This window comes from Ceratina calcarata, unplaced genomic scaffold (assembly GCF_001652005.2).
Source record: "Ceratina calcarata isolate Rehan_Ccalc_2016 unplaced genomic scaffold, ASM165200v1 scaffold351.2, whole genome shotgun sequence".
Taxonomy (NCBI): Eukaryota; Metazoa; Arthropoda; class Insecta; order Hymenoptera; family Apidae; genus Ceratina; species Ceratina calcarata.
This window is the reverse complement of record NW_017158043.1, coordinates 275,488-302,469: the sequence shown is the minus strand read 5'-3', so window position 1 is coordinate 302,469 and position 26,982 is coordinate 275,488. Positions and strand designations below refer to the sequence as shown.

Below are 26,982 nucleotides of genomic sequence, written 5' to 3'. Positions count from 1 at the left end.
GGTTCGAAAGTTGATCGTTATGTCGGGGTAAAAGCGCGATTCAAATTGATATCATGCATGGAACACTCGTGAATTATTTAATTTGCCTCGGGATTACCTCGCCTTATGACATAAACATCTGTGCAAAAGAGGTATTAACTTAAAATCAGTAACTATTAACTTTTGGAGATCGATAATAATGGAAATTACGTCGTTTAAGAGCTGGTTGAATATTCATCCGGAGTAAAAATAAAATTGTACACTCCTCATTCACGAAGTGAACTTATATGAACTGGGTATTACGAAGTATGTAGATTCTCTAAAAGGTTTTTAAACAGAATCCCCGGGTACGTAAAGTGGTCTCGAAATAACTTTATTAAAAAACTATTATACAGCGACATCGTAATGCAAATTGAAGCAAAGCGTCGAAAACATGAAGTGAAACGAAGTTTTCTTGGGACTCGCGGAAATCTCTATTGCGGTGGTAGGAAGTAGCGTCGCGCTTATTACAATTTAGCGACTAATTATTATCCGGTTGGACGCGATGCAAACGGAACGGGGACGAATAATAAACGTGGTCGTTATGAATTGAAAACATCCGGGCTCGTTTGGTTTTTATTTGGGATCCATACGAAATTAGAGGCGGTCGTCATTGCTTATCGCGGAAAAGGGGCGAACGCGAATATTCATGAGCCTCGTGCAGGTTGTACACACGAGCCCGAAAGAACGCGATATTATAAATGCTGCGACGCGGCAATTGCCCCAGATCTCGCGCATACGCTAGCAGATTAAACGTTAATATCGGTGGACACTTTGCACGAGCCCGGGATTGTCTACCGTTCCTGATAAACCCTACGCCGCCGGTATCGCTCACCCTCGGCTAAACAAATCGCGCGTTCCGTTTAATTGAACCGTTCATTCAATTACTCCGCTTCGGCACGCTGTTCCTCGATTTTTCTATACGAGGAAACTCGCTTCCCGTCTAATTTCACTTTTAATCACATGGATATTGGTACTGCATATGCAGTTATCGGCAAACGAATTGTTCTTAGGAGTCGAAAGGATGTGGAGCGCCAGAAAAAGGTTGGTCCGTGATCGAGTCGCGCGAGAGATCGTAGGATCCGTGTTCCTCGGTCGAAGCGGACGCTGGGCACGGTCTTAATGAATAGTCCTCGTGGCCTCGTTGAACGACGAGGTAGTCGTCGGGAATAAATTACAGGTTCGTGGCGAGGGAAGTGGACCCTTTAACGCGAGCGCCCCTACTTTAATTTATGCATTTCTTGACCCGCACCGACGGACCCGGATTCCTACCTGTTGGTCCCTGCCCGGTCTACCACCTGTTCGAAAGGCATCCCACTTCCCCCTACGACAGCTGGAGAAAAGAAGACGAGACGGAATTGGAAACAAAAATACGAGGCGTATTTTAAATCTTTCGATGAAGCAGCTGGCACGATACGAAACGACGTCTGGGACAGCTCGTTAGAAGAGTAGAATACGAGGATCGACGCCTTCGGATTTAACGCCGTTTAACGAACCGAGCGACTATTAATTTACCTGGTCGATCGGTAGTAGAAGGGCAATATTTTCATGGGAACCCGGGCCGCCTGGAATTTCAACGCCGGAGGACAGACGATTCCCGCACGACCCATCCTCATCCCTTATACGTCGTATCGATATAATCGAAAAATTGCGTGATCGCGATCATCGCTTCCGGCGGTTCAACGATACGATACCAACGAGATATTATCCGAGGCGAAGGTAGATCGAAATCGGGGAGAGCGTATCGCGTCGAAACCGGACTACGTCTAAAAGGTGGCGGGGTCTTGAAATTTTCATAAAACGATCAACAGGCTAAATAGAGAGCGGCTGGAAGCGTTGTTCGGTCCAAGTCGTCGACGCTCTCATTCGATGGCACTCCCAGTGGCTGCCAGAAAATTATGCAAATCGCGAGAGGAGACCTGATATCGGGCCTTGGAAGCCGTCACGAAATTGGAAGCGTGACAGGGGTCGTCGAGCGATCCCGAAGGAAAAAAAGGGGAGGACGACTTATCCGTCCGGTGCTGCGGTACGCGTGCACACGAACGCGAGAACCGAATGGATAGCTGCTCGTGTCCGGTTCGTATTTCCAGACTGGGGGTGCCGGCACTCGATCGGTCATCGAACATCTTCGGAACGATTTTACCGCGGTATCTAAGACGCGGGGTCGGACCTAGCGTCCGTTCCGGTAAAATATTGCTTTACGCGGAGAGATCGCGGCGATGGAAGGGAAACGTCGCGCAAACCGAGCCGAGGGTGGCGCACCGAGGGAGAAGCGAAAGAGAACGCACCGTTGGGGACAGGCAGAGGAAAGAGAGCAGAAGGGAAAGGCACTGGAAGGACGAACGAAGAAAGCGAAGGCGGGGAAGCGTGCTCTCTCGCGAGGGTTGGAAAACGAGTGGGAAAAAGCCCCGTGCAATTGCAATCCGGACAAATATCCGGAGCCGAGACGAACGGCGGACGAACAAAGAGCAAAGAGAGGAGTACTGCACAGCCAGAGAAATTGTTCGGGTTACTGCGAAACGAAACGAAACGAAACGAAACGCTTTTCTCGCTCTTCCGTCTCGTTCTCGCCGCCTGCCGGCTGTATATATATATGTGGCAGTCGATAAACCGCGCCTGCGTAGCTCAAACACAGAGGTGGCTCATCCCCTTGTGAGAGGGCCACGAGCTCTCTGCGAGCGAGGTTGCACGGGGCGCTTCCTGGGAGCACACGCATACCGCGTTCCCCGCTCGGGGGTGTGGATTAAAGATATTAAAGATACCCGTGGAGAGTATCCCGGTTCGTCCGTCCTTATTTCCAGCCGGGTGCATGCTCGTACGACGACCGGCACCTCGCCAGTCACACCCTTCTGCTTCCTCGTTCCGGCACACAGCGTACTGATAAAAACATCTGCGATACTCACATTCCAACCTAACGTCTAATGTAATTCTAAACTCCTTTGACTGTGCCATTGCAGATTCTACTTTCATTACTTGCATGATTTAAAAACTCGTTCGGTCATAAACTTGTTTGTAAAAAGAACTAGTTTCGTTTTTAAAAGAGGTTTCATACATATTCCCAGGTTTCCGCTGTAAATCTTGAAGCGAAATCCAGAACTGAAGTATGAAAATTTATCGACACTAAAGCGGCATGTCGTATTCGTGCAAAATCGTAAACAATTTCACGTAAATTAAATCTTAGTCCAAATCTAAGAACACTGGCTTTTAAAGTTATGAAAACTGAAAACATGTACATTGCAAACCATATCCCTTTTATTGTTCTCTTCCCAGTATCTCTTCCAGCGGCTTTACGTACCTATATTTTTCCTAACGCCTTATGTACGCAGAATCCTCTATTTTCCTTTTTTTTTATTACCCTCCTGCGTCCCCTTTTTCCGACTCTAATGAATATTAATTAAGGAGTCCGTTCCACGAAACGACCGCGGCTCTTTTTTCTATCCGATCCCGACGTCCTGTTGCTCCGAGGGACCGAAAAAATGCGGCTACGAGTTCGTTTGCATGGCGAGGCCGCAATCGCTCGTCTTTCTGCCTATAGTAATTCGCGCCGCGTGTCGTACACACGCGCGTTTCAAGGCAAGAATCGATAGAGTAGTAGTCGCCTCCCGTACGGGCAACACGTTTTCCCGCCCGTTCCGTGATTTTCACATCTTTTACCAGCATTGGAATTATGTTGTTATGAATTATTTAGCGGCGTTTCGATCCGCGCGAAAACACCCTCGAAGGCCGTACGAAAACGAAAAAACGATTGCAGCGCGCGACCGCGATTATAATTACCGGCGCGCGCTCTGAGCGCGAGACGGGGCTAATTAACATTGCATTAACCATCGGCGACGACGCAATATCCACTTTTTGCTCGTTCTTGCGACCGCACGTACAAAACTCGCCGCTCGTGAATTTATGATCGCCTCCTTCAGAACTAGTGTACTTCGCGTAATCAGACTCGGAGATATCGTTCGAGGAATTATTGTTTTTTATTGGATACGTGCACGTGTCGAGACAAGCGAGGCGTGGAGGGTAACGTAGGCTTATCAGGTTTATCGTTCAATCACTTTTTCGTGTACCGTTCCAGCGATGAACGAGGGTCCCCCGAGGACCCTAATTTTACGCCGTATGATTTACTTTACGACACGAATGTTAATTGGCCGTTGATTCCATTTTTTTTTCTTTGCATCCCATGCTCGATAAGTCGGGTTTTTATCGGGAGTGAAATATAAACGCGTTCACGAGCACGATGGTTCGTGATTTACAGCGGACGAACGAAGGCGTTTTTCTGGTGAAAAAGTTCTAACGACGGAAGAAACGGTTGCCGCGATACAAGTTCAATTTGATAAATCTCGTAATGTAAATCAATGTGTTAGAATAGAGTTTTAAAAATTGGGTTGCGCCGTGCGATGACGGAAGCCCCCTTCAACGAGCAGACACTTTTTACTCGTTTCTTCTCGTGAATTTGTATGATGTATTATTCTCATGAAATATTACAGTAATAAATTTCCGCCGCGGTTTCTTTTTTCAAGGAAATAGTCTGTCTTGTAAAAACTTGAAATTCATCCTCGCGGGCAGCTGATTTTTATGTTATCAAAACTGCCTACGTAGGATATACGTGATAGAGTAATCAGACGCGCGACGTAAATCTATTTTTCTTCAGAGAAATAAGTCCTTGTAAATGAATTATGTAAAGAAAGTTAAAGCCGAGTATCCCCCGTTTTCCTTGCAACACTCGGTAAAATCGAGTCGCAGACATAAAGATTATAATCCGGGCTTTCTTTTGTCCACGCGAAGGAAACTGGACAGCCTTGAACACCTAATACAACTGTATAAGAAGTTTCCGGCCGAAAGCAGCGGAAAATCTTCGAGGCCTTCGCCTCAAAAGTGTAACAACAAACTTTCTCCCTCGGTTCCACTCCCTCGCCGCGGCGTGGCTGCACACTTTGTTTCCTGTCTTTCGCAGAGAACTTCCTGTCCCTCCTTTTCAACACTTTCCTCTCCCTTTTTTGTACCTGTTTCCATACGAAACGGGAAACATCCCTCCATCCGTCAATCAGGGATACAGGGATCCAATTACAAGTGCATTTTGCGGACCGTTCGATTATTTCGCGGTTACAGGAAACCGGAGATTAAACGCGTCGCCGTTTCTTCCTCTTTTAATGCCAACCATACGACGTAACAATCGTAAATAGATAGGATATCGCCGATTGCTATCAAATAATTAATATCTTTCACCGCGTTTCATCCCATCGTTTTCAAACGTTAATGGCTGGAGCCGTTCGCGGCCGACGCTCTACGCGATAGAACCACCAAATGAGCTACTCCTATTTCTCCCTTATCTAGCTGACAGTGATGCGCCTTAATTTTTTTTTTTCCCAGCCAAACCCGGGAAATACCGACAGACTTTTTACCGGTCTCGGTTTTTACCATCGTGTTAAATGCGAATTTATGACCCCGCGAAACGCGAGTACAATGTACGGACGGTTGTAAAAATAAAATTGCCGGTTTTTAACGAGACTTTCAGTGAATTTTGTAGCTCCCGACGTTTTGCGAATTTTTCTTCTCACCGTACATAGCAACGTCCCGCAAATTGTTTGTCACGAATTAACGAGAGGCGAGACATTTTTTCAATTTGCCACCGTCCTTTGATATCCGGTTTTCTACTATCACCGCCGGCGAGTTCTCCTCTTGATAAATGTGGACATGGCATTAAAATACTGTCGGCGTTACTGCCTCTCGCTGATTTAATAATACCGTCCCATTAACAATCGCATTATATGGCCATCGTCAAAGGTAGAACGCATTACAATATTTATACGTTCGATGCGATTTGTTTTGAATAATTGACGCCCGCTTTCCGAGTATCTATAACCGATCGCGTCTATCGTATTCCACGTATACAAAACGAGACTTACAATTAATTCATGAAAATCCAACGTGAATATTTGATCGGCTATTACAGCGAGCGCATTCAACGTGCAATCGGTCGACGACGTATAATACCCGGGATCTTAAGGAACCTGCGAAAACATTTGAAAGAACGCTTCTCCTTTGGTGCAAAACAAAAACTTTCGCGAGCGATTAATTTATAAGACCGAGGGATGAACGTTTTTATTAAGTATCGCTACGCGGCGTATGCATTCCCGTGGGATTCTTTCGCGATCCTTTGTTCGATTCCACAATGTTGTTGGTCGTGTGGTAAGTAATCGCATTGTTCCGCGGGGGCCGGAGAATACGTCGAGACTCGTTTGTTGTCGGAGAGACCCCCGCGAGTCAATTAATGGTGCAGTTGCCGTAGACAAAAGAAATCTTTCTCGAGTGGATTTCCTGGGCCGTGACCTACCACCTAGGGGGCTGTAAACAAAGCCAGTCGGCAAACAAAGTTGGTAACAAAGGCAAACACGATATCCGCCCTTCAAAGTGTCGCGCATAAAGTTGAGGTGGCAAGGTGCAAGGTTCACCCGTTGAACCGCCGCCGCACGATTCCCCGTGAAACTTAAATCGCGGGCCACAGGACACGGGGTGCAGACTGCACAACCGCGGCCACGGCGAAAAGTGGCTGCGAACTGCCGTAACAGTTAACGTATGTGTATGTTTTATACGGCGCAAGTTCGGCGATAAATCTTCCCTTATCGAGCTCTTCGCTCTCACCCCCCTCGTTTACACGTGTGCGGCTCGTACGGACGTGTGCGAACGTCTGCGCGCGTGAATGAACACGTGCGCGCGTGTCCGCGAGCGAAATCTGTTACGCCGCGACACCGCGACGTGGAAATGATTTCACTTATCAAGTCGTTCGTTCCGAACTTCTTGATAAAGAACGAGCGACAATGAAACTGCTCGAACAAACAACAGGTAGCTTCGAGTCGCGACTCGGAACCGACACGGTGGTATGCACTATTTAGGTCTAGGTGGTGGGAACCTCAATTTCCCTTTCCGTGATCCCGTGTGCGTGGAACTCGTCCCGGCGCACGGCCGGATCTTTCACTTATTTCGAGAATCGTTCTGGACTAAAATACTCGGCTACGAAAAACGTGAAAGAATCACGTACCGAATATACATACAGCCATATGTATATCGTTTTTTAAGTCTCCAGAGTAAATGACATAAAACAAGATCAGAGTCGGTTCGATGAAAAAAAAGTACCCAAACACTTACAGGCAATAGTATACGTATACTAACAGACACATATCCTCAGAAGGAGAGAAGAAGAGGTATTAAAGAGCATTTTCATGGGGACTTAGGGTCGGAAGCGACGATTTCGGCATCCTTGATCGCGTACTCTACATTTCTAATGTTCCCGGGGATCAGATGGCGAAGTCAGAGAGAAGGATGGACTGTAAAGAAGCGACGGGACAGCTGCAGCCACCTCGAAGAAACGATTCGACGCGGGGATAAAGCGGTTAGGCCCCTATATCCCATCTTCCATTTCTTTTTGCATCCTACTCACTTACTCTCTCTCTCTCTCTCTCTCCGCCCGGTTTTCACCCGGCCTCTCATTTCTGTTCCGTTTCTCTCTCGCCTCCTTTTTTCTCTCTCCAAGTTCGAATGGAGGGAGATGTGTATCTCTGAAAATAGGATTGGTGCGGTACGCATTGTGCCGAGGACACTGTCTCTCCACCTCCTCGTTTCACCTACCCTCCCCTATACCCTTGTATTTATAGCCCTCAGGCTTTTCCACCGTGCTTCGCGCCCTACGACCGCTTAATTCGACCGCTCGCGAGAATACAATCTCTCTCCGGTCGAGAGGAGACCTGGCGTCAATAGCCACAAGCAAATGCCTACCAACGAGGATGCAACACAAGGGACACCAGGTGGACTCCCTTGCTACTTACGTACCTACCCTCCGACACACCGGTGTGTCTCCTCTTTCTTTTTTTTTCCTCTCCCTCTTGTTCTTCGATTGCGTCGACAAAGGGAGGAATAATTGAGTTCCTGAATGAGCACGTGCAAAAAGGACACGCAATCAGGGGGTCTCCTCCGTTAAGATTATTTTCTTTTTATTATCCCTTCCCTCTTTTTCGTGCTTTCATATCTCATTTCTTTAACGAAAATTGTTTGCTGAAATCAGTTGATTCATGAAATTGGTCTCTTATTACAAGGAACGACGTTTTTGCTTTCTTTCATTGCCACGATCGATCATGTTTCTCTGTAGCATTTGTAAAAGAACGTTCGTAGTTTGTAACACTCCATAACGAAATGCACGGCTATACAATTTCAGGCAGTAAACTAAAATCTCCGATACATTTCCAACAAATCTCTCCGATTCTACCTTCGCCAAACAAAATCCTGCTTTCCTGTTATTTTTCATCCCTGTAATACTCGGCAACAGCTCAAAACATCAATCATTCACTACTTTATTTCCAACGTCACTAGGGAAAGGAAATTTATGCCTTCAATAAAAACGTAATAGCTTTTATTCCTCACGAATTTTTTTCGAAGAGAAAAGTCAACCCTTGGAAACGATTTTCGAGCTGTTTCAACATTTTACGACGATGAACGCAAAGGAGAACTGAGATAATTTCAGATGAACAATGATGGTGGATCCTAGAGGACGAAACATATTTTTTTCTCTCTGCTCGGTTGGAAGCTGCGAAAATTTCTACGCGGGCATAAACTGTCCCAGCGCACTTTCATCCCGTTCATTGTCAGCAGCCCCTTCGGGCCTCTTTGCCGAGGCGCGTTTGTGGCCCATTTTCACAGCACGACGGCTGTTAAATAGGATCGCTCGCAGGAATACCTTTTCTTCAGTCAAGGGGAAACTAATCACGGAGCAAAGCGCAGCGTGCGCGAGCGAATGCGCTCATCCGTGGCCAAGGAACACACCCCGGCCAGGTGCGTTTATGTATGATTTACCACGGCCGTGTTGGAAGTCGATCGACCATTCCGTTCGAGGAAAAAAGAAAAAAGAAAAAGTGGCCGGTGATCCGTTCGCGGTTTATTAAAATTTCTCAGGAGCCTCTCAACCCTCCGTTTCGCTATTTTCCTCTCGTTCCGTTTCCTCGCTCGATCGGCCGGCGATAAAACGGTATACAGACGTAGAACAAACGCGAGAGATTCGCGATAATCATACCTCGCTCCGTTTCTTTGGTCCTCTGACGAGGGCCTCGGCTTTCCTCTCGAGTCCGTGGAGATCGATTCGAAAGCAATCGTATCGGATGCTGCATTCAGACCTCGACTTTAATTGTGTGAAGTCTCTCGGCTTTGTTTACCGCGACGGCGCAGCGTTTTTTAATTGGAGACGGCGGGAGGATTCCGGGAATCACATGATTTCGTATTTTCATCGTGTCTCGAACGATTATTGCATCGATGACAAACTTTAATCGTCACAATCGTCAGTCTGTCTGAATATTCATGAAAAATGTATTCTCACTGTTTATCTTTCTAATAACAAAATTAGATGTAGCGTTTCATTAATCTATCGTTTTACGTCGCGTTGAATTATGAACGTGAAACTTCATTTAGGGTTTCAGGTATGTACGTTGCAATGCTTCAGAAGATTTTGCTATTTTCCACGGATATTTTCCCGGCTTTCTCGTATTTTAAAGCGTTACTATCATTTTTTTTTTAATTGCCCCGATGCTCGTTATTGTTAACGCACGATAAAAACGTAATTCATCGAATGAAAAGCAACCGGATATCAAACGCAGATATTTCTCGGAACAATCATACTTTTGGACTAATAAAATGAATTGCAAAACTGAACCACTTTGTACGTTCCCAATTATCGGGCGCAACAATAAAAACAGCAATGCGAGTGCCGTACGTCAAAACAAAATCGTGATATTATATTTCCGTGAGCGACACGAATTTTATTCTATATTCTGGAATTGTTCGTCCGCATAGAAGAATTTTTCGATAATTCCGAGATCACCGTGGATTAAAAAAAAAATAGTCCCATTTATAAATAGTTCCATTGTTCGCGTTTCGTTTATCTCTTCGATTAGAATTGGAAATCTGTTTAATCATGATCGATCTGTTTGCTAATTCTCCGCGTAAGACCAAAAAGCGAGGCAATTAACGAGCTAATTAAATATCAATATTATCAATGATAATAACTTAATTAATACCGAGCATTAAATTAATCGATATGAAGCATATAATTAAACAGTGAATGATTACAGAATTAACATGCAATTAAACGGTGGATCGCATAGCCGTCGAAAGGAAAGGCCCCGGGGACGGTCAAACGGACGATCGATAAGTAAGGCAAACAATAGTCTTGTCACGTTCGACGATGAAGATCGGTCGGGAAAAGCGTATGCGAACGATTGCTCGGGTCGCGATATTAAACGTGATTCGCGAGACCGAGGCAATCTGCTCCACGGAGTGCACACATCGGACATTATTAATCAGACGTTTGAGCCGTGGTGGTGCAGCCAAGTGTTTGTCGACGCGAAGCAAGTGGACGTGCGCATGATTTATGAACCTCGCCGATACTACATACTTAGGTGGGTGTTGTCACGGAGCACGTTGCCGCGGCAAAGTCGTTCAATTTCACCGATTTTCCCATTAACCACCGGTACCGCAGCACGCCGGCGTGCCGTACGAAAATTTAATTCCATAACGGAGGCCCCGAAATGGCTGGGTAATGACGGAGGAACGAGGGGACGGCAGGGAACGGAACAGAGCCATGCATTCCGCCGCGTACTTAATACCTGCACCGCAATATAAGCCGATGTTAATAATCGCCGAGAATATTTTCGGACCGGGTTTCCATCGACCCCGAAAAATAGTAATAACCCACGGAACGGGGTAAGGGTGCATTTCATTAACGGGTCTCCTCCCCATGAGCCGAAGTTATCGAGATTAGAAGTATCCCCCGCCCTGCCATCGATTTCTTTTTTCTACCCTGGATATCAGGGAATTAATTATGAAGTGTGAGCCGGTAGCTTTACCCCCGCAATATATCGTTCCTTTAATATCACGGCCCGAAACATTTTAAGACGTTTAACCCCTTGCCTTCGGACGCGAGCTTACTGCGAAGAAAATACGATTTTCGGTGTATTTATTATGAAACCGCGATTGTCTTTAAATCTGACTGTGATGTTCAGCCGGGGGACAAATTTTCCGGCGACAGATGCGATTTGATGCGTTTAACAGTTCGCGGAATCGGGACTGGACGGCTCGATTCGCTTGTTGCCCACGCTTAACGATAGACCATTGAACCGTATACGCTTTTGTGAGCAGCGATTTTTGCGGAATCATATTAAGCTTGGCTCGCAATAATATTCGTTCCCGAGGGTACACGTACAGAGGTATATTTGCATCCGATCGTTTATCGAAAATCGCCGGTGGTCAAGCAAATCTTAACCGCGTCGATGGTCGCTCGACTTTGTTACGGGATAAAATATTGACGTCGGCATGGTGGTAAAGCGAATTTCTCTTTGGTCGCGGACCTAGAGTCATAGTTAGGGGATGAAGCGATATTTCGCGTGAATGAATTTTTTGATTAATTTGTCAGAGAGTAGCAAAGTTGATTATTATATATGAAAAACGTATATTTTTACGAAGACTATAATATGCGGGATGTAATTATGAATCCGTTGATAAATTAATGGCCCTGAAGGTCCGTTACACGACGGCGAACTGCATATGCATCCGTTAAACGAGTTACACGTTATACCTGCAATTAATCTCATATGCATAGCTTTTACTGCTGATCCTCGATATGACGCTAAAAGAATTCGTGTTACAGCGTGTTACTTACGAACGGTTGTACGATGAGTTATATTTAATTCAATATCACGTATACAAGCTCGTCCTATGCCGTGACACGACAAAGGGAAGAACAATTCTTTCGTTTCGCGTACAGCTGACTCGCCGCCAGAGGCGGAAACATCCGTGACTCATTGTCAGCGTGGAAAAAGGGGTGGCGAGGTAATACTTACACCGACAGACGTGGAGTTTCAGTACGTCTCCCCGGAGTTGTGCACATCGACCTGCGGCGCGGCGTGGATTTCGCACACACACGGGTCCTCCTCTCCGGCTTCCGGCCCGTGCGAGTCCTCGTCGCCGTGGTTCACCGACGCGAAAAGTCTTCGCTCGGACGTGGTTGATCAACTGGCACAGGCACCTTTCATCCGTACGCGGGGCCGGGTCCGAAGCCAGCCAGGTTTCCTCGAGATCACTGGCCAGCCACGTGACTAGCCGTGGGAAACAATCGGTATTTGTGCGAAGCACGAGCTCCGTACGCTCGTGCACATTGGGATCCGCGAGCGAACTGGCCGCGCGAGCGGACTGCCCTCGAGAGGAATCGAAAACAGCGGCTCCGCGTGCACGGACTTGCCGTGTCTGGGAGACAGGCGGACGGACACGAAAAAGTTAAGCACGTACTTTACCACGGCGAGAGAAACTAACAACAAAAGACACGGGAGAAACAGAGCGGACGGCTATACAAAGCGGGGCGGACGAACGGGGAACAGGGATAGACGAAGGGAGAGAGAAGACAGACAGAGAGACAGAAAGAGAGAGAGAAATAGAGATAGAGAGAGAAAGAGAGAAGGAGAAAAAGAGAGGACGAAAGACCGCGGTTTCTCCCTGAGATTTCGAGCTGCACTGCAAACGGGAACAGTCAGTCCTCACTGAATCGGAGTTTGCCTACGTACTCGCGGCTGAGAGTCTTCGGGATCTGCGCAGTTGCTCGCTCACCACCACTATTTTCCACCACCATCGCCACCACCACCACCGTCGTCGTCGCCGCCGCCGCCGCCGCCGCCACCACCACCACCATTCCGTTAACCCCAAACCTCCATGGCTCCTCTCTCTCTCTCTCGGCTCCCAACAACCCTAAACTCGAGCTCTAGCCTAGGCAGCGCCCTAACTACGCCTGACGAAGGCTCCAAGCGACGCGTGAACGCGAGATTATTCTTATCCGACCGAAGATTGCTTCCGACAAAGTTACAACTCGGCTCGCGGATTGCGTGCATGTAAATGCCACCGAGCCTCGCCTCGCCGATGCAGCTATTCACGACGTTCTACGCGATGTGCTTAAGCGTGTACCACGCAAGATGAATGCGGTAATTACGATTCAAAATCGACCGGTGCATCGTGAGGAATCGATGCAATCGCTCGTGTGCTCGAAGAACGATGCACGCGGAGCTTAGACTCTCTTTAGGACGACGCTCGCCAAGGATGAAACAGTCTCACGTCAGATCGGTACGGTACTTCCGCAGCTTCAGAAGTATTTTGTACCGAGAGAGGTTCCAATACCTACGCATAGTAACAGTCGTTTGATAAATTCTAATCTCAAGTTTATAATATAGTTATTGTCTCCCCGTTTCCACACTGTTTTATCTTATCGCCAGGGCTACGCCTTTTCACATACGCTAATTGCCTGTCCCCAAAGCACAATGCTTATTTAAAATAGTTTCAACTATCTTCGCATGAATACGCGAGATTTAATTTAGTCGTAATCGCGCCGTTAACGCTGTTAATGGTAAGTACAGCAGCGAAACCGGTTGCTTAAAATTAGTCAGAGATTCGTTGCTCCTGTGCTATGTTAAGAATGTTTCAAGCGTACTACTGAGGATACCTTTATCTCGTACACGTTTGCATCGTGTGCGGTACTTACGTTACGGTAGTGGTTTCTCGCTTCTGCTGGCAGGTCTCGAATAAAAGAGAAGAAAAGTAGAGCTCGGTCGAACAAGACCGGTAATTCATCAGTGTAGCCGCAATGTGTACAAAAACGACTCTCGGAGATATTCCTTGGCAACTCGTATTGCGTAATTACTACGGGATCATCGATTTCCCAAACTTGTCGTTGATTTTTTGCGCAACGAGTAGAGAGCGAGCTGAATAGCCCGCGCCGGTTTTAGATAGAAGACCGAACGACCGTGTTAATAAGTTTTGAGGGCGACTAAAAATCTGGCGACAAGGAGGAGGAATCTTGTACGAAGTGACGCTTCCTAAAGTTCGTTGCTCCGTACATGTTGTCTCCGCACAGTCCGCGGAACGTTGGACGTTTGCCAAAGTCATTCTCACATAATTTCAGGAGAATATAAGCGCCAAAAAATACACGGGACCCGCCGGCTATGATTCCGCTATAAATCTATAAGCAGAAGAATAATCGTCGCTGGTTCTTGCAGTGGCGAAACGTTAACGTGACCCGGCTTAATTAAATTCGATCCGCTCATGTGATACTACTGTCGTTTTAATTCACTATCGTGAGAGAGATCGCCGGGCGAGCAGTGCGCGTCGAATACTCACCGTATAGTATATCACCTTCGCTCCTGCTTCACGGCAGATCACGCGATAAATATAAAAAGCATACGTTTCGCTAATTAATCGCGAGATACGTATCGAAAAACAGAAAGAGAAATAATGAAGAATAACGTAATTATCTGAGCGCGATGGTCGATTATTATAAAGTGATAATTGCGTCTGATTTATTTCACTATTAAAATCGTTCGAAAGAAATTGTATTTTATCGTTATTCGAGTTTATAATATAAAATCTGATAGAGGTGGAACGTGAGCGCCATCTGATGCTTTATATGCAAAGCGGATAATTTGATTGCCACGTCGATAAAGTGATTCTGTCCTTTTTTCTCTGACAACTATTGCACGCTTTTCGAGCATTTAAATAAATTGTTAAATACATGTATAGCACGATTGAATCGAGTTTATTACGATTCGAAATATGAAAAATGACTATTGAACAGAATAAATACTAGGAAACGCAATTTGCAAATTCGTTGCGTGCAATGAAGGGTGACTGTTTTTAAAGGATATCAAAAGCCAATAAATAATTTGAGGCCGTACGATTTTGCAGGTGCATGAAATAAATTTTTGTAATAGTAAAAAGATGAATTTGCATCAGTCTAATTGCAGAGCGGACATAGACCAAGGCAAAAGTCAATGGTATGACCTTAAGCTTTCATAATTACATTAGCGTAACATGAATAAACATGATAACATACGAAAACGATGTCAAATGTGTGCGGAGATAGTACACGCGTATAAAAGGACGTATGAAATGTGATGTTCCAGATAATGTTCTTACGTAATTATGTATTTCGTCGCTTAAACATTTTTAATTAGTTAATATGCGTATATCAAATGTATATTCGATTTCGTATCGACGGCCTTTAAACGATTCGTACTTGTGCCGTTCCATCGAACTTTTCCATATAAAATAATTTTATTATAGCGGAATAAAATTGAAAATAAATAGAGAAACGAAAAACTAAGAAGACTAATCTTGTACCTATATCTGGAACTTCGTATTTGTTAATCTCTATATAATTAGTGGTACGATGAAGTGATAGAATCAAAATTGTAAAAGTGTATTAATATATATTAATCATTTTATACTACTCCTAAAACTGCTGAACCGTACGTCAAAACCAGTCCAGTGTTTCTGTATAAACTCGAGACTCATTGAACGCTGCACGTAACACTTCCGGTTCATTAAGTACGAAAGAAAGAAACACGCTAGTTGCCATTAAATCTGCGCCGTTGATGCGTCCCGTAATCATTTGGTCATCAATGTTTGAAAAGGAAAAACGAATAGACGACAGCAGGGGCCTTGGCGCGGTCGATTCTATGAAACGGGGAAATTAATCTGAGGCGATAATTCAAAGCTACGCTGCTATCGAGAAACCTAATGTCAATTGCAAAGTTAATTGACGCACTATCTCTCTCTCGCGCTCTCGTCCACCGTGGAGGAGATACGAGTGTGGGGTTGGCAGGTCGTTGTTCCTAGTCAAGATCATGAGATCCCTATTCCCGACATTTCGCAATGCCTGGCGTAATGCCTGACCTCCGCTTCCAATTCTGCCGAATGCAATTCTTCAGAATTCGACGTGGCTGCACTCATCACTCAATCACGCATTGACTACGTGAACAAACGCTTTCAGACGTACGGGTGACACGTACCATATCCAAGCCATATCGATTTCCCATTGTCCTCTATAGGCATCCAATATACATACGTGGCCCCTTTGTCGTGTTATGACAATTGATGCAAAAATATTACACTAACGTGATTAGCATTCAATTTACGAATATTCAGACGAAAGAGATTTTCCTATACTCTGTCAACATGTTGACTGGCTTTTATTTACTTCTGACGTCGCAGATTCTAGCATTATTAATTTCTATCTTCTTATACAAGTCGAAATTCGCGATAATAGTAAAATAAATTGATATATTAAATCCCATGTTTTCTATTGTTTAATAGTAAATATCATACGAAGATAGGAAATTTTTGAGTTAAGAAAGAGAGAGTTAAGGATGTATAGGCTATATACTTGAACAATGCTAGCATGTTGAATTTGTTATTATTGTATAGCCAATACATTTAATTACCATCACTTAATTTAAATATGAAATATCTGACTTTTACGCGGTTTCGAAAACTTGTTTCTTCTGAATTATTTATCCACAGTTAGCCGGTATTCAAATAAACCAATTGATCGCCCCATCTCTCGGTTTGGTCCTAACCTAAGCTGTACACGTTCAGTACACAAGTACACGTATATGAATATGTGTAATTCGACATATAAACACGCGGAAAGAAGACGCGAGGCTCGTTATCATATAGCTATGCTTATCTCGCGAAGAGAGTAATATTTATAGTGACGCTCACGTAACCACGTGAAAAAAGGTCGTCGATTAAAAATACCGCCTCGACTATTAATTGAACGCAATTAATGGATTGACCCAAGCCCAAGACAGCAAGCCCTCCTTGCTTTAAATACTATTGCCAAAGCAATCGAGAGTAGTTGGACGCATGCGCGCGTTGTGTCACCGGTGTCGGTGACTACTTCAGCGTTAATCGGTATCCCTCTGATTTTTAGTGTTTAAGCTACTGTTTGTGCGATTGAAGAGTGGAAAATAACGTAGAATATACGAAGCAGAAGTGGAGTTCACGTAGCAAGGTAAGAATCCAACGAGAACTACTTTTATTTTCGAGTGTATGCATGCATGGCGGTTCACGTGATGGGGTTACGTCGAATGTACGAAACTCAATGGTACGAAATAATTGCACTACTACCGGATTCATTGATTTCTCAATCTTTCTTATCGCGTTTGGAATGCGTATACGGTGTGTGTATGTGCAGTCGTATCGTAGAATACGATCATCTATTTAACAACGCTTTGGAATCGTTTAAGAATGTTACATATAGTTTACAAAAATAGCGAATAATCAATAAACACGTGTTGGATGTATTGTGATTACCCAATTACAGTTAATACTGTTATTGAGAACGTTAAAAATTATCGAAGTATGAAAAAAATTCAGTAAAAAATTCGGATTTTTACAGTAAACATATCGCGCGAGTATAAAAAACCGAGCGTCACACGAGCTAATCTCGAATCTTCGAAGAAGACGACAGTACAACATTTTTTTAAAAAGGGTTAGTTAAAGTACGCATGCGTTTAGAGTGTATGCAATTTCGATATGACAATATAACTCGCTTTCTAAACCCTTGGTACCTGACATGTGAATGTATTAATTCTATCTGACTCGATGACACGTCTCTAAACGAAGGTAACCAGTCGTAGAATAGACGAACGTCGAACATTCGTTGCCTTTCAGGGAACCGAATTTTTTTAAACGAGGTAAGGAGCATGCAACAATTCCCGGCAAAGTGGAGGTTAGAACACTTTGCATTTGGACAGCTCAGATTTTTCGTACACTGTCAAAGAACTTGCAATTAGCTTTGGCTATACACTACTGTGTTGCGAGGGGGGATGAAATGCGGTGGGCTCGTGTTGCGTGATCGTTCGTGCTGGAGAAAAGGAGGGAGGGAAACATAACACCCCGAGAAGGCGCGAGTTGCTGTACTAATACGACGTAGAAAGAGCGAGAGTGCGCGTCAGTAGGTTTACCCTGACCTCGGTCAGACAGGCATAGTTTAATTTAACCAGGTCCCTGCAAACTCACGGTTCAATCTATCTTTGCCCAGTGACACGATCAAATCATTGCTACGTGCTTACGTTTAACCTCACTCTTCCGTCGAAAGAAGGCAAGTTACAACATTTATCCGGTATGTAAAATCTGTTTTCACTTCGTAGACCGGTTTATAAATACATATAACGCGACGAGTAACAGCATGAATTTCAGATTGCAATCGATTCGTAAGAATACTTGTGTTCCGGTAAATCGTTCTTCTTCCGCTGCCGGGATCGTCTTTCCGTCATGAATAATACATTTATTCGTTCCGTTAATCAAGCTAATATTCGTGTCAAATTTTGCGCTCGCACGGAAGATACTGTAGGACTAACGAATAGCATAGAATTACTTAAATCAGCTTAATTGATATTATTCATAGTTTGCACGCGTTGATATTGTGACTTTTTTTATATACGAGGTTTCTATTCACGAATTAATCATTTTAGAGCAAATGGAGTAGAAACAACGATATCTTTTGTGTATAATCATTGAATATTTGCTTTTTCACTTTGCTAAAAAGAGGTAAGTAAAAATGTTAATCAGTGACGTCAATTTAACACGATGGTGGTCCGAAGTTTACTTTTCTTCTAGAAACAGCATTACTTATCTTCAGTTTAACTGCCGTTTTTGTTAGAATATACATAAAAAAAATTATCCACTTATAATTCATAAATACAACCAATAAATCCGTGAAAGAAAGTAAGTGCGAACATATGTAAGACAAAAATAATATTTGATAAATCACGTATGTAGTTAAATATTTCAAAACGTATTATTTAGTTATTCAGTATTGTTAGAGGAATAAGAAAATGATCCCAATTCAGACCAATATGCAGTTAGAAACAATAGAATTTACTATCTACAGTCTGCAGGAAGCGTACCGTATTATGATTTGCATACATACGTAATCCATACAAAGAGATTAACTCTAGAATAGAAATACCAATACAAATCTAGTTTTATCGCCTTCTAGGCTTTTAAGAACATAGAATTTGCAAAAAGCGCACATCACAAACGTCGACAAGCGAGGATATAAGATTTCCTTCCTGAATAACATTGTCACACCACGTCACGAATCATTGTCACGTTACCGACTTGACGAACGAACAAAAGCGCGACAGCAGGAAAAAAAGGATCTTCTGGTTGATAAATGAAATCTCGATGAAAGAGGAAAACCGAATACCGGTGTACGAATTCCGTGTGATCGGAGTATTCTCTTGATCTTTAAAACTGGAGGGCGGCATGTATAAAGACCACGATATTTGCAAAAAAGTATGAATGCCACGGCCCCGATGTCTGAATGCAAATGACTCGATCCCCTCACGCAGCGTTCTCCGTCGCTACGTTCGTGGCAATGGGAGGACTCCTGGCTCGGATGAAATTCAGAAAAACGAAAGATCCGTGGCGCCAAAGGCTAGGCGACACCGAGGGATACAAGAAGGAATCGAAAGGGGAAAATACACTTCTGTGTATAACACCTCCGTCCCCTGTTCCGCTCTTTTGGGGATAGTAATGGTCCAGGTCGAAGGCAAACTATGTATGTATGTACATACAGTCCATATATACATGTTCGGAGAGCTAAAGGGGCATCGGAGCGTACAATGCGCGTAGCATTCTGGCGGAAAGCCTTCCTCTGGTCTTCGTCTGGGTACTGTTGGACTACTGGCTAGAGGCGGTAGTAAGCTTTCTTTGTACACACACGCAGTTTCCTTCGTTGGCCAGTATGAAAACTTCCTCGAATGTTATTCGTCGCCGTAACGAAGATGATTGTACTCGGGATTTAATGCGTAGAAATTACTTCCATTAGACGTGCGTGTTTGATCAGCGGACCGTTGATAATGGCTGGAAGCGTAACATATATGCAATCATGAGCGAATATATCTACATATGTAATTTATCCTCCGTAATATACCCTCCTGTAGGAGGCTGATTTATGTCCGTTCGAATCACAGAAGTTCGTATGAAATCTTTTCTCGTTTGATTTAAATTATTATTGATCGTTCAGAATCTGGTGTGTTCTTTCGGTATAAATCGCTAACTTGCTGATGACTGAATGGCACGCCAATTAAATCCCGTATCTCGAGAACGGATGCAGTTAACGACGAATTGTAACGATAATAATAGTCCGGGGAGGAAGGACTTTTTCATGGTCGCTCTTTTTATTGTACGAAAAAAGGAGTGGTATCTGCAAACAGTATGGAAGACTGGTGAAGCACGTTTTTACGGAAACGATTAACGATTCTGGCTCAACGACCTGTGGCGCCGTGCATTGTTGCATGGAATTACCGACCGCCAATTGCAAAGTCCGTTTCCTAACTGACAATTGCTCCATTTGCTTTAAACCATTAGTACTCGGCCAGTTATCTTGTTGGCAATACACTACAATGAACGTTCGCCGTCGTAACTGGCCGAAGTAAATCTCGGCGGCGGCGTTTTTCCCTCCTTTTCTCTGTTCCATTCATTCGCAATTTGTATATATTGCACGTTGACCGCTCAACTAAACCCATTGTTCGCCGGCTCATTTATCCGTTGAATGTACGCTGGCCCCCTTTAATGTTTACAATCTGTCGCTTAATTGAATAAGTAAATATCGTATCAGCGTCAAGAAACGGACGCGAACGACCGTTTCCGTTGCATGAACGTCGAAATGGGTTACCAAACTTTAAGTTATTCGAACTTTATTCAAATTTGTACGTCGAACGCCCTGCGCGGGGACGAGGAAATCTCATATTTGCGAACGTGCAAAAGTTTCTGCTCCGAATCGCAATCTGTTCCGTTCCAGGTTTGGCCGTCGGCGGCGACGCCGCTTTTCGAAAAGATTTGCGGAGGCAAACTCATTAACTTTAATAGAAACTTGGTATCAAACAGAGAACGTGCACGAATCGGTTGATCGGATTACGCGCTCTAGCTAAAACTATGGCACCGGGAACGTTCGCCTAAAGAATTTCCAAGCTGAAGGAAATGCTCTTTGCTTGCAGATATCGCGCGTTCGTCAAGATGTTAAGGCTGCTTTTACTAGTGGCCTTGTTCGGGACGTCGACGATCGCCTATAACAGCGATCTGGTGGACCAAGAATGCCCTGTCGACTGTCATTGTCATTATTTCCGCGTGAACTGGGTGACTGACTGCTCTGAAAGCAATCTGACCAGTATCCCTTACGATGAGCTCAGCCCCAACGTGTACATTCTGGATATGAATGGTAACAACATCGCGGAGGTCGACCCGTTTCCGCATTCGATCAAGCTGAGGCGGTTACAGATGGCACATAATCGATTGACCGAGCTCAAACACGAGTCGTTCGCCGGATTAACTTACCTATTGGACGCGGACCTTTCATGGAACGCGATCACTCACGTCGATCCCGAGGCGTTCAGGTAAGAAGGCTTACGGATTTCTCCTTCGACTCGTTTCGCCATAAATATCCGCACGCTGTACAGGCGCGCATAACTGAACACTTTTGTGCAATTCTGCTCTCTTTAGAACGTCATTTTAATTGACGAACGAAAAATGTGTAGAACTTCCGATATGCTCGTCGAATGAATGAAAATAATCGTTTTAACTATGGAGAACAGAATTGTTTGGTACGAGAGATAAAAAGGTAGAACTGATTTGTAGAATACTTTTAAAACCCTTTTTTTTATGACGTGGTTCCTTTTGTTTTCGTACATTCGCACCTCTCCGATGGCACTTTGATTTCAGTTGATGGAGTCTATATCAAATATAAATAATTTAATTTAATATTTATTTAGACGGATAAATAATTTTCGTAGGAAATTCCAAATTGGGAACATTATTTACTCGGAATAATTGTATATTCGATACTGAATACACTTGATTTTTAATTAAATATACAATATTTGTATTTAACGGAGTATTGAATCTCAAAATGTTTGTTATGGCAATTTTATCGTTCGTTATCTCACATTTATATTTTTGTACCATATTAAAATTAAAAATCTAGGTATTATACTACCACATAAACATGAGAGTGTTCGATTTATCTTGCTGTTCCGCATTCACGTTGTCTTCTATATTTTCAAGGAAATATTGAAATATCACTGATGAATAAATCGCGGAATTTATTTTGAAAATAACAATTCAAAAATATTGAAATGCTAGCTTTAATTTATTAATTAAATAACTGGTATTTATTGAGCATGAAAAGGGAATTACATCCCGCTGTTATTTTAACATATTTTCTGTACGTCTTGTTTCGTTTTAAAAAGCTGACGTTGATAATTGTCTAAATTCTCAAGTTTTCAGAAATTTACATCTTTATAGGTAAATATTTCCTGCGTATATCTAAGTGCACGACACGTGATTTTACAATATCGCCTTGAATCTTTCATGTAATTTGCTTCTAATTAATGGATGCTGTTTTAACAATGCTACACGATAAGTAAGTAGTATCTCACCATACAAATTCAATTCAATGTATGCAGATCGTTAATGTCGTAGAAAGTATATACATATATCACAGAGTAGATAAACATTGATTTTAAGTTTTTCAGCTGATCAATATCTCATTAACTTTTTTTTACAAAAAAAGCTTCCCAGATATAGCTCTACTTTTCAATTCAACGCTGTAGCAAGGTTTCCTTTTTGAATAAAACTGATCTTCCGTCCAACATGCTTCGTTTGCACGTTCCGGCTTTAAGTTATTTGCGTAGCTTCTTATGAAGACGAGGTCAGCAAAAATTAGTCACTTTATGAAAAAAAAAAGAATTTAATTTCACAGTCTCTCGAGCTGCTCGATAAATCAAAGCTACACTAAGAAAAGAACTGTTCATCCATACGGCATGTGCCTTTGCATATCCAATACTATAATCACGAGTTTAATCCTTCAACAGGGACAGTCCAGGTCTTATCACGTTGGACCTTCAGAACAACCCATTGGATGAAGTGAAAGGTTACTTTTTAAATTGTCGCACACTGCTGTATCTCGACCTGAACTCGTGCGGTATTCGCCATCTGAACATGCAATTCTTCCACAATACGACGAACCTGAACAAGCTCGATCTGTCTTACAATCCGCTCGGCGGAATCGAACCCGACCCGTTCGATCACCTCACCAATTTGGAGTACCTGAAATTAAACGGTTGCAACCTGACTCACGTATCTCCAGACGCGTTCGCTCATTTGGAGAACCTCCGAGAACTCGAAATGACCGACAATGATCTAGGCAGCATAAACTGGACGAGCTTGTTGGCGCCCCTGGTTCGATTAGAGTATCTGAACATCAGAAAGTCGCGCATCACCAATTTGCCCGGTGACGCTTTCGCGAGGAACTTGTACCTGAGGCAGTTGGTGCTAGCCGATAACGACCTGGAACATCTGGACGTTGAGAACACGTTGGGGCATAATTTGCACAGTCTTCAGTCTTTAGATCTATCTTATTGTAATTTGCAAGATCGCCTATCGAAAGAGGCCTTTAGGAACTCTAGCAAACTACGTGTGTTGAACTTGAGCGGGAATCCGATGTTTGCCAGCGATTTGACAGTCGTTTTGCGTCATCTGCCGAAACTCCACAAGCTTTCGTTGAGCAATTGTAGCCTGCAGCGTTTGCCTAACGCGTTCCATATCTTCGAGCAACTAGAAGAGCTAGACATCTCTCACAATCCGTTATCAGACGCTTTCGTTAGTTTACTGAATCCGCTTGAATCGTTGGAATACCTCGACATGTCTTACTGCGGCCTGGGTTACGTTGGAAACAACACTTTTGCTCATATGAACACCTTGAAGAAGCTCGTATTGTCCGGAAACAAATTGCACACTCTAGAAGAAGGTTTATTCGCGAATCTGACACGATTGGAGAGTCTAGAATTGAACAACTGTGATTTGAAGGCTCCCATCGATCCGAAGGTATTCGGTGACCGTACGAGCACCGATATCATCGAACTTAAACTAAGCGGCAATCCATTGGAAGTACCCCATGAAGATTCTCTTCTTCCGATTCAATTATCCAATCTCGAGATCCTCGATCTGAGCAACTGTAATTTGGTGCACCTTAACGAGAATCTTTTCACGAGGACCAGGAATCTGACTCAATTGAACCTATCCAGTAACAAGGTTTCCGGCACCGAGAACTTGGCCTGCCTGAAGAAGCTGCGCATGCTGGAACACCTCGATCTGAGTAACAACAATCTGACCACCGTCGCACCGCGTATATTCAAGTCGAACCCGCGCTTGTTATCGGTCAATCTGCTGCACAATCCGTTCGTATGCAACTGCTCGATCGCGGACATGTGGATGTGGGCGGTGCAGGTGAAGAACGACCTGCACGTTTTAGTAGGTAGTCAACCGGCGAGCTTCGAAACCGGGGCGACGAAACTGAGGAAGAGCCTCTCTTGCACCTACGACGAGGAAACATATCGCAAGATCGTGGAACAGGCACGCAACAGCGGGGATCAGCGTCGTCTCAGAAAGGGCGATCTGACTCCGATCCGTACCTGGGCGAAATACGTCCGCGAGTCGACTTGTGGTCGTAGTTCATGATACATAGTGAACAGGTTTCAACATCCGATACTGAACGTCTATTACAACAAGATGCGCGGCAGGCAGATGAACGAGCTGTAAACTGTCGCGTATTTTGTTATATCGACGATGAAGCGTACGCGGACGTACATCAAGTGTGCATGTATGTAAACGTAAACTAAGCGTATACGCAATGTGCTACGCGGAGCCGTTCAGTTATTCATCGGAATTCTATACCAGGTCTACGCGATATGAGAATGTCCCTTTACTTCCATGTGCATACGATTGTATTTTTTTAGGCGTTCCAAAGAGTAGAATTAAGATGCGTTTGTAGTACGCGCGGTGCCAGACGTAAGAATGTTGAAATATTTTTTACGCAAACCCCCTGCATGTTCGGCCGAAATTTGATATTCCATACGAGCGTCATTCTTGCGGAATCACAGCGGGACACGCCCACATGGTGATCGATCATTCTTATGCAGAGAACGGTGATCATCTTCGAGAAACTACCCTTTTCTATTCGAGAATAATATCTATACATATGTATATGTAACGTTGAATGTAACGATTTCGGTTGGCGGATAGTACAGTTCGCGTAACGTCGATTCGAATGATTAATGTAAGGAAGGGTGGTGAAAAAAATGTTCATCGATCGTGGGAACAACGGAAGGTCTTCGGAATTATCAATCAATCCTCTTCAGGTCTCCTCTGACCGCCAACGGTTTTTCACACCAATGCGGGAATTAATGGTCGAGAATCGGTTTAAGTCCCCCCGTTGTTCCGACTATAATGACGTCGTGTTTTTAATTAATCTCGCTCGACGGCTAAATCAACCCTTATCTTTTTTTCTTGCAAGAATCTTCTGAATGGTAAAATTGAATGCGACGGAGGATGAAATAAGCGAGGTATAAAGAAAAATCGAACGCTCGGTTTCCAATCAAGAAAGGTCGGTTTTTAAATCAATGAAGAGAAGAGTTTCGAAAGTTTATCTCTCGAAAGAAATCACATCTTCTTTTTCATAGATTGTCTAAGCACTGAACGTCATAATTAACAATTAAGAACGCACTTCTATTGCATTCTTTTATTTTCACATTATTACACACACGTTACGTAAAAGAATAGGTATGGACGTCGCCAGATATATGATACAGTCACGAAAAGTGTTCGAATTATTGAGTCTCGGTTGAGATTGGAGGGAGACTGAAATAATTACACTACTCTTCTCACAATGTAGCGTTCGATTGATTGTACGTAGATATTCGTAGTTACATTAACAGGATCCCATTTAGTTATTTTAGTAATCTATCATTTATGATTGAAACTGCTATAGCGAGGTTGTGATTTCTTTTAGTCAATTCTGTTGTCTAATGTAATATCGTTTTTACGGTCGAGGACCGATTGATATTTATAAAATTCGTTATTTCTTATTTAAATGTTTATCAAGTGTAATCGTTAAACGTATTTAGATTATTTTGGCCGTAATAGTTACGCGTAGCGTCATGTTTCGCAAGTGTTACTAGTTTTCCGGTTAAGAACGCGCGCCAAGTAATGTTTATCATCTTTTGAAGTTGGACTTCTTTGATGTTCACCCCCTTTCACGTTACTACCACTGAGTGGATGTATACTTATGTTTTCTGTAACTAAACGCTCCATCTCCCTGTTTCAACCAGAAAGTGTTCTCTGGCGGTGTCCATGTATAGAGACCGGGTCACAATACTTTGATCCTCATTCTCGGGCTGTTCACCCTTAAGGTCGGACAGTAACAATTTGATTTTAGTTTACATACCAAAGAATTTGTCAAAGGAAGTGTACGATGTTAGCGCGTGTTTAATACGAGCTCGGATAGAAGTGTGTGCGGATCCATGAAAGAGGGTGTGGGTATGTGAACTGAATTTTCAGTTTCGCTGTCGCTTAAAACGAACACGATATGAGTTTACTATGTTCATGAAATGTATAAGACTGTATTTAATAAAGGAATCGTTTTTCTTGATATTCCCTTTCATTACTTTCCTCCGTTTTAGTACAATCAGTTAAACATAAGTTCTTCTCTTTCATTTATCGTACATAGTATTCTAAATTTGATGTTCTATTTGGAATTCGTAAAGAAATAAGCTTTGATGGAACTTTATATTTTCAAGAATGGATTATGCAGTTAGAAATTCAAGCGAACAGTGATTCATTCCGAGTCAAGTCAAAATTTGGTTCGTTTGGGAAATAGCGGATATACATATTTCCAAGATGGGGGAGAGAGTGACTGCAAGCTCTGTGACTCACGGTTCCGGATCGATTTTGAACGGGCTATCTTAGTGACTAAGTGGTTTTCGTACTCGAAGATAATTTCTTAAAACTAAATGTAAGTAGAGATACCTGAGTGATTAGTCATCCAACATTCATAATAATCAAAAATTGCTTTAATTGCTTTGATCTTATCATAGTCCTACTTCAATCTACAAAGTGAGTTAAGCGACTTTAACTGTATTGCCGGTATAGAAATTCAGGCTAAGCAATCCGTTACGTGATTCTTTAATTTCGCACTGTACACAGTGCGCACGTGAGTCATGTGAGACATGACTTGCGGATTTTCGATCGTATATTATTGCGATTCAT

At 43.5% G+C, this 26,982-nt stretch overlaps 2 protein-coding genes across 6 annotated transcripts in view; one reads left to right on the top strand and one right to left on the bottom strand.

The window, feature by feature from the left end:
• LOC108625420 (chondroadherin) overlaps window positions 1–12,644 on the bottom strand; it is a 29,290-nt gene extending 16,646 nt beyond the window's left edge. Inside the window, exon 1 of the mRNA XM_018025451.2 lies at window positions 11,892–12,644. The gene's annotated coding sequence lies outside the window, so the exon portion shown is untranslated. The remainder of the gene's footprint in view (window positions 1–11,891) is intronic.
• A 4,072-nt stretch (window positions 12,645–16,716) lies between these two features.
• On the top strand, window positions 16,717–26,365 carry LOC108625414 (leucine-rich repeat-containing protein 15). Of its 5 annotated transcripts, none has more exons than XM_018025441.2 (3): window positions 16,717–16,882; window positions 20,880–21,275; window positions 22,752–26,365. In XM_018025441.2, the coding sequence occupies exons 2-3, from the start codon at window positions 20,899–20,901 to the stop codon at window positions 24,394–24,396; spliced, it is 2,022 nt and encodes a 673-aa protein (XP_017880930.1). In that variant the 5' UTR covers window positions 16,717–16,882; window positions 20,880–20,898; the 3' UTR covers window positions 24,397–26,365. The 5 variants fall into 5 exon arrangements, with proteins under 5 accessions (XP_017880930.1, XP_017880934.1, XP_017880933.1 ...); XM_018025445.2 differs by lacking the exon at window positions 16,717–16,882 and adding an exon at window positions 17,342–17,362; XM_018025444.2 differs by lacking the exon at window positions 16,717–16,882 and adding an exon at window positions 17,547–17,567.
• The last annotated feature ends 617 nt before the right edge of the window (window positions 26,366–26,982 follow it).

What these genes read in the sequence shown, in the direction of transcription:
- LOC108625414 (XM_018025441.2), top strand. Translation starts at nt 20,899, where the DNA reads ATGTTAAGGCTGCTTTTACTAGTGGCCTTGTTCGGGACGTCGACGATC. An exon ending in GTCGATCCCGAGGCGTTCAG is followed by an intron (nt 21,276 to 22,751) that starts GTAAGAAGGCTT and finishes ATCCTTCAACAG; the next exon opens with GGACAGTCCAGGTCTTATCA.